Source organism: Ornithorhynchus anatinus, chromosome 2 (assembly GCF_004115215.2).
Source record: "Ornithorhynchus anatinus isolate Pmale09 chromosome 2, mOrnAna1.pri.v4, whole genome shotgun sequence".
NCBI lineage: Eukaryota > Metazoa > Chordata > Mammalia > Monotremata > Ornithorhynchidae > Ornithorhynchus > Ornithorhynchus anatinus.
The window spans coordinates 130541333-130554655 of NC_041729.1; the positions used below are offsets into that span (position 1 = coordinate 130541333).

General features: G+C 41.3%; 1 protein-coding gene across 5 annotated transcripts in view; it reads left to right on the plus strand.

The window, feature by feature from the left end:
- Positions 1-13323, plus strand: part of PIBF1 (progesterone immunomodulatory binding factor 1) — a 280353-nt gene that overhangs the window by 189815 nt on the left and 77215 nt on the right. For all 5 annotated transcript variants that reach the window (XR_003756003.2, XM_029055569.2, XM_029055543.2 and 2 more), the window contains exon 14: positions 7260-7362. Coding sequence is in view for 4 of the 5 variants with exons in the window: in XM_029055569.2 (XP_028911402.1) it covers positions 7260-7362 (103 nt within the window). In the remaining variant the exon portion in view is untranslated. The remainder of the gene's footprint in view (positions 1-7259; positions 7363-13323) is intronic.

Sequence of the window (13323 nt, forward strand, 5' to 3'; positions counted from 1 at the left end):
CACTGTACTAAGCACTTGGAATGAACAAGTCGGCAACAGATAGAGACAGTCCCTGCCGTTTGACGGGCTTACAGTCTAATCGGGGGAGACGGAAGGTTCCCTCTCTGTATAATCCACGCTTTTCATCTGGACTCGTGGGGTAAGATGGAAGTGAGGAGCAGACCACATAGCTTCTTTAGGGGCAAGCGTAATTTTCTCTTCTCCTGTCTAAACAACGCTATCAGCAGCATCTAAGGGCTTAGTCCAGTGCTCTGCACCCATTAAGCACCCAATAAGTACCTTGACTTGATTGATCATCATCGTAACTGCAGGATTTTTAAGTGCTTAATCTATGCCAAGCACTATGCTAACTATTTGTTTGTTAAGTGCTTACTATGTGCCGAGCACTGTTCTAAGCACTGGGGTAGATACAGGATAATCAGGATGTCCCATGTGAGGCTCACAGTTAATCCCCATTTTACAGATGAGGTAACTGAGGCACAGAGAAGTGAAGTGACTTGCCCACAGTCACATAGCTGACAAGTGGCAGAGCTGGGATTCGAACTCATGACCTCTGACTCCCAAGCCTGGGCTCTTTCCACTGAGCCACGCTGCTTCTCTGTGCTAAGTGCTGGGGTGCTTGGCACATAGCAAGTTCTGAACAAATACCATCATTATTAGAGAGTCAGAGGATATGGGTTCTAATCCCAGCTCCACCGCTTGTCTGCTGTGTGACCTTCGATAAGCCACTTAACTTCTCTGTGCCTCAGTTACCTCATCTGCAAAATGAAGATAAAGACCGCGAGCCCCACGTGGAACAACTCAGTTACCTTATATCTACCCCAACGCTTAGATAGTGCTTGGTACATAGTAAGCACTTAAGAAATACCATAATTATTATTCCAGTGTAAGCAGATTGGACACAGTTCCCACCCCACAAAGGGCTCACAGTCCAAGGGCAAGGGAGAACAAGTATTTAATATCCATTTTATAAATGAGGAAACCAAGGCACTATCGATCAATCATATTCATTGAGCACTTACTGTGTGCAGAGCAATGTACTAAGCACTTGGGAGAGTCTGCTATGTGACCTCAGGCAAGTCATTTCACTTCTGTGAGAAACAGCTTGACTTAGTGGAAAGAGCACGGGCTTGGGAGTCAGAGGTTGCAGTTCTGAATCCCGGCTCCACCACTTGTCAGCTGTGTGACTTTGGGAAAGTCACTAAACCTCTTGGTGCCTCAGTTATCTCATCTGTAAAATGGGGGATTAAGACAGTGAGCCCTACGTGGGGCAACCTGATAACCTGATTTGCTCGTATCCACCCCAGCACTTAGAACGGTGCCTGACACATAGTAAGCGCTTAACAAATACCATAATTCTTATTATTACAAAACAAGGAAGTTCAATGACTTTCTCAGAGTCACACAGCAGGCAGGAGGTGGATCCCGAATTAGAGTCCAGATTCCCCGACTCCCAAGCCCGTGCTCTCTCCACTAGGCTACGCTGCTTCTCATCAACATCACCACTGTCATCGTCGGTTAAGTAAGAAATACAGCCCCGGACCTCAAGGTGCTAATGGGCGAGACTGACCTCCTCTGCAGAATGGGGGTCGAGACTGTGAGCCCCATGTGGGACAGGGACTATGTCCAATCTTCTTCGCTTTTATCCATCCCAGTGCTTAGAACAGTACCCGCACATAGTAAGCGCTTAACAAATACCATAGTTATTAGTATTATAAGATAATCCTTTTGCTTCTTCTTCTTATTATTATTGTATTTACTGAGAGCTCACTGTGTGATTATTACAGTTACTGAGAACTGAAGCATCGATGGATGTATAGATCGATAAGTATAAATGCATTTTTTGATGATATGCGTAATTGCTCAGGGCAGCTGTTTGGCAGAAATCCGGAAGGGTGGAGTTTAGCAGGGTATCACCTCCCAGAGGAGGCAGGGGTGAGTTAGGAGAGCATCGAAGCCGTGGTCTAACGCATGTGAGGGGAGAGTTCCATGGAGGAGGAGGTCCTCTCTTGTACAGAGAACCTTTGTTAAGTTACAATCTTATAGCCTGCTGGGCACCCACTTAATTGTATCATTAGATTGAAAGTGGTTTTTTTGTGTGTGTGCGTGTGTCTCCGAACAGCAGTTCGTTCAAAGTGGTCTAGTGTCAATGACCGTATCGTTGAGGAATAGTGACTTTAAGCACAGCATTATACCCTCTTATCTCAAGTGTGTCCAATTCACATAATGAATGGTGAAATACATGTAGGAGCACCAATTTCTGAAGAGAAGAGAAGGCTGCATTATTATATCAGGCTTATAATTGTTGCTTTAAGGCACGTAGTGGAGACATTCAAGGGACTCCTTAAAATAGCTTTCTTCTCCCTAGGGTATCTTTATTGTCAAACTTCACCCACTCCTCCAGCTACCCTGCATCCACTTTTCCCCTTTCCCTTTTCTGCTTTACTCATCCGCCAGTCAAGTAGACAGTGTTTTAGGTACCATTTGGCTTCTATTTGCTGGCAGCTACCCAGAAAAATGAAGACTGCAACAGAGGGAGAGGTTCCAAGGATAGGAGTCGTGTTTGACTATTCATTCATTCATGTTTATTGAGCGCTTACTGTGTGTGGAGCACTGTTCTAAGTGCTGGGGAGAGTACAATACAACAATAAACATTCTCTGGCCACAGCGAGTTTACAGTCTGGGGGGCGGGGAGACCAGGGGGTGGGGAGGGAGTGGAAGGGGTAGGTCTCCTGCTCCTTTCCTGGGGTGCAAAAATGAGCATTGGAATTAGGTAGTCCAGTCGCAAGGATCTCGGCTGCCAAGCGGTAATCTTTGGACACTTGGGGACAAGTGTTGGATCCAAAGATTTCAATACCAAAAACAAGTCGATTAGACTGCTCTGTGGATTATGCTGTATTGCTCATCCATTAGATTTCTGTTGAGACTTTTTTTTCTACTTCAAAACAGTAGATTGGGACAGTCCTGTATTACTCTCAGCTGGTGGCATTTGTTCAGTGCCTTCTAAGCACAAAACATTATACTAAGTGGATGGAGCCAGTAGAATCAATCGATCGATCATATTTATTGAGCGCTTATTACATATGGACCACCATACTATAAGCTTGTCCTGTGCCATCGTCTCTGACCCATAATGACGCCTTGGACACATCTCTCCCAGAACACCCCACCTCCATCAGCAATCGTTCCAGTAGTGGATCCATAGAGTTTTTTTGGTAAAAATCCAGAAGTGGTTTACCATTGCCTCCTTCCACGCAGTAAACTCGAGTCTCCACCCTCGGCTCTCTCCCGTGCGGCTGCTGCCCAGCACAGGGGAGTTTTGACTTGTAGCAGATTGCCTGCCACTCGCTAGCCACTGCCCAAGCTAGGAATGGAATGGACAGGCCTCTGCTTGACTCTACCTCCCTTAGTGGACTCTGGGAGTACTGGAAACTCTTCAGGTGTGACCCTCTGGGAGTACAGTACAACAGAATTAGCAGACATGTTCCCCATCCATAACAGTCTAGAGGATAGAAAACACAGATATTCCTTGCCCTCGAGGAGCTCAAATACCTATCAACCCCCACACAAAACAAAAACTCCTCACGCTTGGCTTGAAAGCTCTTCATCACCTCGCCCCCTCCAACCTCACTCCCTTCTCTCTTTCTACTGCCCACGCTGTACATTCCGCTCCTCTGCCACTCACCTCCTCACTGTCCCCCATTCACGCCTCTCCCGCCGACAACCCCTGCCCCACGTCCTCCCGCAGTCCTGGAATGCCCTCCCTCCTCACCTCCACCAAACTAACTCTCTTCCCCTCTTCAAAGCCCTACTGAGAGCTCACTTCCTCCAAGAGGCCTTCCCAGCCTGAGCTCCCCCTTTTTCCCTTTGTTCCCCCTCCACCCTCTGCTCTTCCCCCTTCCCCCTTCACCTCCCTCAGCTAAGCCCCCTTTCCCTCTGCTCCCCCTTCCCTCCCCTCCCCACCCCATCCTCTACTCCTCTCCCTCCCTTCTGCCCCTCCCCTCAGCACTGTGCTCATTTGTATATATTATTTATTACCCTATTTATTTTGTTAATGAGATGTATATCTCCTTGATTCTATCATGATAATGTTGTCTTGTTTTTGTTTCGTTCTGTTTTGCTCTGCTGTCTGTCTCCCCCGATTAGACTGTGAGCCTGTCACTGGGCAGGGATTGTCTCTATCTGTTGCTGAAATGTACATTCCAAGCACTTACTACAGTGCTCTGCACATAGTAAGCGCTCAATAGATGCTATTGAAGGAATGAATGAAATATATTAATCCTTTAATTTTCCTTTCCTTTAATTTTATTTCTCTTTTGTAATCAAGGAATCCATCAGTGTATTTATTGAATACTTATTGTGCACAAAACCCTGTAATAAGCACTTGGAAGAGTACAGTACAATAGAATTCCCTGTCCACAGGGAGCTTATGGCCTAGAGGGAGAAACATTTATTTTATTTGAATGTCTTTCTCCCCCCACTGGATTGGAAAATCCTTGAGGTCAGAAACTACGTTTTAGTGTCTACTGTCTTTTAAGGGCTCAATAAATAAGATTGAATGAATTTTACCCCATTGTACTCTCCTAATCATTTAATTCAGTGCTTTGCACACAGTAGAAATTCAGTAAATACTATTGATAGATTGTTTGATTTGTTTTTCCTCTCTTTTCTCCAAAGTTATTTCCTTATCTACCTTTGATCTATGTCAGATGCCCCGTATTGCTAATTACTATACTTCCTTTTTTGATCTCTCTATAGATTACTATTTTAATCATGAACAAATTGTGATAGGTATCCTGAAGTGATACATCCTAGACCTTTGTATAATGATGAGCAGCTAAAACCAACATACAATAATTTGAATAAAGATTTATAGATTAATTCAGAATCTGATCATATGATCTTATGGAGCTTGGAAGTAATGATGTTTCTACGATGCAGACTTTTGTATATTTATGAAAATGAGTGTGATGTTTTAGAAAAAATTTAATTTTGAAGTTTTAAAAAAGTCACATTATATCCATCAAAGTTTATAGTCTCTGAAATTTTTGTTAGTATTCAAAGAAAATACAGATGCTCAAAAGCTTTTGTGGAAGTTTAAAAAAATGTGAAGTGAATTGAAGTAAAAAAAAATTCATGTAGTGTTCTCGACAGTAAATGGAAAGCATTGAACACTGGCTGTTGGAATTTGGGGTGGGTCTTTTGTGGGGTCTTTTGGGGTCTTAGCACATACCCTTAATTTCAGGAGCACTGTTTACTTATGTTATCCTCTACCCATTTATCTCATTTAGGCCACATATTCAGTCTGTCTCCAAATTCTGTTAGTTCTACCTTCACACTATCTCTAGAATCCAATCTCGTTTTTTACCAATACTGCTATCACGTTAATCCAAGCCCTCATCATAAACTGCCTTGATTACTGAATCAGCCTCCTCGCTGACTTCACTGCCACCTGTCTCTCTATTCTCTAGTCCACACTTTACTCTGCTGCCCGGATCATTTTTCTTAAAAAAAAAATTGGTCAATGTCCCTCCTCTCCTCAAAAACCTCCAGTAGTTACCCATCCACCTCCACATCAAACAGAAACTCTTTGCCCTCACTTTAAGGCATTCGGTAAACTCTCCTGCTCGTATTTTACCTCACCAGTCTCCTATTACAACTCAACATGTACACTTCATTCTTCTAACACCACCTACATACTGTATCTTGTCTCTCTCACAGTTGACCCCTTGCTCACATCCTCCTCTGACGTGGAACTCCCCTTCATAGCCAAGACACTGCCAGCATGGCCTAGTGAAAAGAGCCTAGGTCTGGGGAGTCAGGGAAACTGGAATCTAATCCTAGTTCCACCACTTGCTTGCTGTTTGACCTTGGGCGAGTCACTTCACTTCTTTGCTTCAGTTCCCTCATCTGTAAAATGGGAATTTAATATATGTTTTCCCTTCACCTTAACCTGTGAGCTTCATGTGGAACAGGGACTATGTATGACCTGATTATCTTGCATCTAACCCAGAGTTTAGAACAGTATTTGACAGAGTGAGTATTTTAAAAATATCATTATTACCACTATTATTTTTATTACTACCACTATCTCCATCTGCAAAATCCTACTAAAATCATATTTCCTCCAAGAAATCCTTCCTGAATGACCTCAGTTCTTCACCCTTTTCATTTGCTTATGCACTTGAATCAGTATGCCTTAAGCACTTGAATACTCATCCCATCTCCAGCCACATAGCACTTATGTACATAGCCATATATTCTGCTTTAGAGTCCATCTGTTCAGTAGATTGTAATCTCTTTAAGTATGGATTGTATCTACCAACTCTATTCTGTTCTGTCCTAAATGTTCTGCACACTGTAAGCACTCAATAAATACCACTGTCTGATTGATAAGCAATTGCAAGAACATTTCATTTCAGATCAGATTAGGAAAAAGAGTCAGAAGATTTACACCCTTAGAGATGAAAATATTCTACTAATGAAATATCATGGAATGAATTACACAAAATAGCAACACCACTAGTTGATTTTGAACATTGATGTCAATAATGCAAAGAAAGGGCGATAATGCAGACTGCCAGAGGGGTTGAATGCCGTTGTTGAAGACCTTCAACCCAAAACTGGCCATTTTCCTGTAGAAATTTCACCTTCTTATTTGCATACATTTTTGCTTGCCTTCAAAAGGGCACAAATTACTCGAGTCTAGTCTTTAGGTAGTTAATAGCCTCTGGATGTCACAAGAAAAAGGCTTGCTTTTTCAAAAACAAACTCAATTATCTAGTGTTCTTCCAGAGTCAGGGAAGATTATCATTTACAATATTTCAGTTCCTTTTGTCTTTCCAAAACAATAGCCCGATTAGTATCTAATTGTATAATTGTGTTTAAGAGGTGTAAGAAAGGCTTTTCAGTAATAACTCTCTGGAAAGCTGTCTTGTGGTTATTTGAAGCTTTCTCATATGATTACTTTAGATCTCACTTTTATGGAAAAGGACAGAAGCAATTACTGTGCTAATCAATATGTCGCAGTAGTGTTATTGTGGGTTGCTTAATGTTATTACTTCAAAATTCTTAAAGGTTATTGGGTCTTGGTTTTTCCATTCAGGCAACTGTAAATATTATTTTGCAAGTCCTTTATTCTGTGAATATTTCAGGGCTATTAGCAAAGCATAAGAAAATTCAGAAGTATTAGAAGTGCATTTAGCATGTTTCCGAGAGATCACTTTGCAAGCATTCATTCTCTCCTTTAATTGGCACAGTGTCCACTTGGCAAGAAGACTGCTTCAGTTAGAAAAACAAAACTCTTTGCTTGTAAAAGACCTGGAACATCAAAAGAAACAAGTAATGCAGATTTCACAAGAGGTAAATATTTCATATAAAAGAAATACAATACACAAGGTACACTAAATATTACGATTGGTATTTTTGAATTATGCTGTTTTCTGTTGCAAAATGACCCACAATTGATGAATTAAATTATGTTAAAGCTTTACAAAGCAATTTATGTTGTGTGGCAAAACTGAGATCAAAAGAGAGATTACTTTACCCAGACTAAACATAAATTCAGGCTAGACAGACAAAGCTTTGATTTCTAAGGAGACTAAGTAGCAAAACAAGTTTGGGTATTTTCCGTGGTATTTTCAGTTTTCAACTAATACCTCATTTTTTACATAGATTTGGTTTGGGGATTCTTTCTCTTCTTAGAGGGGATCACTTATCCTTTAACCATTCCTGATTTGTTATCCACAGTTAAGGTTTTTCAATCATTGTGCTTTCTGTGGTATATGATACTATCCAAATAATTTCACTTCAACCTATCTTCATTTACAAAGGGCCTGGTTGTTGATAATGGTGCAATATTCTCTTCCTAATCTTATAGGATATCACAAAATGTGATTTTAAAGTATGCATATTATATATATATATGTACATATATGCTTTTTAAGTGAAAATTATCACATTTACTTGAAACTTATGTTTTGATAGGCATAGATTCTAAAATGTGAAAATTAGGGGTTCTTTCAGTTGTTTCCTTAAATGTTGATTCTTTGATTTTAGTCCCTAAAGTGAATAGCAGTGTTTTATGCAATGCCAACTGACATTTAAATGCAAAAAAATCAGTCAGGAAGAAACATTCTTTTCCTAAAATATCACAGGACAAACATGATCCAAATATAGTATACGCAAGTATAGTATAGAATTGAATACTACACTCCAATCGCTTAGTACAATGCTCTGCATATAGTAAGCGCTCAATAAATGCTATTGAATGAATACTACTACAGTGGTAAGTATTTTATCCTAAAACTTCCTTTTAAATGAAGCTGACATAGTGCATATGAATGTGTGTGTCTGTATAAGGTATCTATCTATACACAGTTCTTCCCAGTGGCTTCAAGGGTCTCACCATCTGGCTCTACTGTACCTTTCTGCCCTCGTCTTCCACTGTTCCCCAACTTGATGTCTCCTCTCCTCCTAAACCACTTTCCAGGTACTTCACTCTTGATTCCTGTCCTCTGATTTTCTCCTTGAACCCCTCCAATCTGGCTTCCATCCCCTTCACTTCACAAAAACCTCCCTCTCTAAGGTCCCAAGCACAGGTCTAGGACTGAGAACGCCATGGGTTCTAATCCTGGCTCCGCCCCTTGTCTGCTGTGTGACCTCTTGCAAGTCACTCAACTTCTCTGTGCCTCAGTTACCTCATCTGTAAAATGGGGATTAAGACTGTGAGCCTTATGTGAGACAACCTGATTACCTTGTATCTACCCCTGTGCTTAGAATAAGCACTTAACAAATTTGCCATCATTATAATTATCATTATTATTATTATTATCTCCTACTTGCCAAATCCAATGGCCTCTACTCCATCCTAATCCTCCTCGACCTCTCACCTGCCATTGACACTGTTGACCACCCTCTTCTCCTGGAAACAATATCCAACCTTGGCTTCAGGGACACTGTCCTCTCCTGGTTCTCCTCCTATCTCTCTGCTCATTCTCAGTCACGTTAGCAGGCTTCTCCTCTGCCTCCCACCCTCTAACTGTGGGAGTCCCTCAAGGTTCAGTTCTGGGTCCCCTTCTAGTCTCCATCTACACCCACTCCCTTGGAGAACTCATTCACTCTCCAGACTGTGAGACTCACTGTGGGCAGGAAATGTGTCTATTTGTTGTTGTATTGTACTCTCCAAAGCACTTAGTACAGTGCTTTGCTCACAGTAAGCAGCATGGCTTAGTGGAAGTAGCATGGGCCTGGAAGTCATAGGTTTAGGGTTCTAATCCCGTCTCTGCCACCTATCTGCTGTGTGACCTTGGGCAAGTCACTTAACTTCTCTGTGCCGCAGTTACCTCATCTGTAAAATGGGGATCAAGATTGTGAGCCTCATGAGGGACAAGAACTGTGTTCAACCTGATTACTTTGTATCAACCCCAGCACTCAGAGCAGTGCTTGGCACATAGTAAGCACTTACCAAATACCACAATTCATATATGGTCATAAATGAATACGATTGAATGAATGAGTGGCTTCAACTGCCATCTCTATGCAGATGATACCCAATTCTACATCTCCAGCTACCCTCATCTCTCTCCCTTTGTGCAGTCTCGCATTTCCTCCTGCCTTCAAGACACCGCTACTTGGAAGTCCTGCCATCACCTCAGACTTAACATGTCCAAAACAAAAGACCTTATCATAGTACCCCAACCCTGTCCTTCCCTTGACTTTCCCAGTACTATAGACAGCACCATTCATCCATTTATTCAGTCATATTTATTGAGCACTTACTGTGTGCAGAGCACTGTACTAATCATTGGAAAGTATAGTACAGCAATAAAGAGAGACAGTCCCTGCCCACAATGGGTTTACAATCTAGAGGTGGGGAGGCAGACATCAAAACAAGTAAACAGATATTAATATAAATAAATAGAATTATAGATATATGCATATATACATACACCATCCTTCCTGTCTCACAAACCTGTCACCTTGGCATTATCCTTGACTCCTTCCTCTCATTCAACCCATATTCAATTTATCACTAACCATGTCAGTTCAGTCTTCACAACATCGCTAAAATCCGCCCTTTCCTCTCCATCTAAACTGCTACCATATTAATCCAAGCACTTATTCTATCCTGCCTTGATTACTGTATCAGCCTCCTTTCTGAGCTCTGTGTCTCCTGTCTCTCCCCAGTCCGGTCCATACCGGCGCAAGGAGGGGGCTGCAGACTAAAGGGAACAAGTCAGGGTGACACAGAAGGGAATGGGAGAAAAGGTAATGAGGTCTCAGTCAGGGAAGGCCTCTTGAAGGAGTTGTGTCTTCAATAAGCCTTTGAAGGAGGGGAGAGTAATTGTCAGATTTGGAGAGGGAGGGCATTGCAGGCCAGAGTCAGGATATAATCAAGAGATGAGTGGGTAGATAAGATCGAGGTACAGTAAGTAGGTTAGCTTTAGAAGATCAAATTGTACGGGTTGGATTGTAGTAGGACAGCAGTGAGGTAAGAGGGGGCAAGCTGATTGAGTGCTTTAAATCTGATGGCAAGGAGTTTCTGTTTGATGCACTGATAGATGAGCAACCACTGGAGGAGTGGGGAACCATGGACTGAATGTTTTTGTAGAAGAATGATCTGGGCAACAGAATGACTTGCCCAAGTTTTGACAGCCAGCCAGTGACAAATCAGGGATTAGAAGCCGGTTCTCTGATTCCCTGAATTGCCAGTTTAAAAATGCTAATATATCTTATCCCGCTTTCCCTGTAAGTGGCAGAACCCCCAAGTATATAGACCCGAGAGGCTCTTCTGGCTCTTTCCTCAACCCAGAAGTGAAGGTGTTGGGCAAAAGTAGTTGCCACTACTTAACCCAGCTCCTGCCTGGATCAGCTTCAAAGTTCAGAGCCAAAGACTCACAGGTTTGATCTGGGAAGAGGATCACTAAAGGAATGGGATGACTGGAATCAAAGATATTTCTGCTTCTAAACATCTTGTCTTGCTTCTCTCCTGGTCTTGGCCCTGTGAAATCAAAGTTTGCCTAATGCTAGCAAACCTCATCTCCTGGCCCAGGCTGGTTGTTCTGTTTCTGAGATTTCTGTTTATGACCTAGGAAAAGATTACATTTATGAAAATTGGCTCACTTCTTTAGAATTTTTTTAGAGCTTTGGGAAATATTATTTTGAAAAATAGTGAATCTAAAATGACAAGAATTCTGGTACAGGCTTCCCACCTTGGTGGGGGAGGGAGTGTGGGGTGGCGTTTGCAGAGCCTGGGGGGTGGGGGGAAAGAGAGAGAAAGAGAGAAGATATCCTCATACCTTCTGCATGAATGTAGGGTGAGGGAAATAAAAAAAATGACTTACCAGTTTTATGAAGGAATTGGCAAGAAGAATGACTTCCAAAAGATTCATCAGAAAAGAGGATGAGAGAGAGGAAAAATTTAGAGGAAATGTCAGTGACCTCATTTTATGTGAGGTAGTCATTCATAGTCATTCACATAAAATTCTTTGTCAATTATCTTTGAGGCAAAGTTTGCCTGAAGTATAAGAATACATTGAAAAAATGTAGCTTCATTGAAAATAACTAAATTTCTTAAAATACAAAATTATTTTTATTATTCTTTTATAGAGACTATTTTATCATGGGCAAATAAGAGGAAATGATATATTTCTAATTCCATATAATTTGGAATTGCAGTATTCTTTGTATCTGTCTCAATTAGATAGGCTACTTAATGTGTAGTATCATTCCAACAATTTATGGGAAAAAATTTTGTGAATTGCATTAGTTCATAAGATCAATTAGTGTATGTGTAGTATTGAGAGTTTCACAGGTTCTCTAAAGAAATTGTCATGTAAAAAAAAAAAGATCAAATTTAAAACTGGCTACCAAATATCAATCACCCAAAAGTCACCCTGAAGAATTTATTTCATTCTATCCATATTCTAGTAATTATAAAAAAATGTGACAATCTTGCAGTTGCATAGGTTATTAGACACAGAACTATGCTGAATCAGAGCTAAAATTTGTGAAGAATTTATGTTAAAAGTTCACACTCAGGTTAAGTAACAAAACATTCACATTCCAAACTATTACTTTGAATCACGTTGTACTAAGGTTTGTTCACTCTTCCTTCCATCACTGCTGTGGATTCCCTTTCCAAACTTTCCTTAATGAACTGCCCCCCAAGAAATTCTTGTGAAAAATCAACTCCATTAATAATCCTAAGAATTTGAGAAAATTCTATGATTTCCATCGAGTTAGTAAAAAAAAAAGATATCTTTTCCCTTCCGTGATTATTAATCTTATATATAGTAAGCATACAGCTGAAACTTGGTTGTCATGAGAGTTTTGGAAAATTAACAACATCACCTGTTGGTCTTCTCTTCTTTCTTCCACACTGAGAAGATAATGTCACCTCAAGTCGCAGTTGAACTCTGAAGATACCAGAAATGTGTTTAACCTTGCTAGCCATGAGACTGCCTAGGCTTCTTTGAATTTTCTCCTTTTTAGGTTCCACCCAAAGAGTAATTATATCTGTCATGTCCTGTAAATGAGCCACTTGTGGAGAAGCAGCGTGGCCTAGTAGATAGAGCATGGGGCCTGGGAGTCAGAAGAACCTGGGTTCTAATTCTGGCTCAACCACATGTCTCCTGTGTGACCTTGGGCAAGTCACTTCACTTCTCTGGACCTCAGTTACCTCATCTGTAATATGGGGATTAAGAGTGTGAGCCCCATGTGGGACAGGGCCTGTGTCCAACCTGATGAACTTGTATCTATCCCTGGGCTTAGAACAGGGCTTGGCACAGGGTAAGCACTTAACAAGAACCACAATTACTATTGTTATTATATATTCCTATCCTGACTATAATTTCAAGAAGCTACGAGGTACTAGTAAATTATTTGAAAAAGTATGATCAAGCTAACCATTTATGATGAAATAGAAGAAAAGGGAAAGAAAGGAAAATAAGTACGACTGTTTCTAAAATTACAGTTATACCATTAGTGGGAGGTGGGGGCTTCAATTGACAGGAGGACAGTGGGCCAAGATTTGAAAGAGAGTCACAGTCAGACAAACACTCCTTCCATACTAATGACTCATCTGAAAGAGACACTTCCACATCCACCCAAGTGATTTCCTTTCGTAGAACAAACTGAGAGTAGCCAATAAGTGACAAGAGGAAAAGGCCTCTCTGCTCCCCTCTGTATTTCTCCACGCTCCCGGCCAGGGGATTGCTGCTGATGAGTCCTTCTTCCCTCTGGTCCTGGGGAAGCCATGAGTAGGGCAACCCACCGGAATTTCTGGAGATCCAGAGACCAGCCCTCAGTGCACCAGCAGCA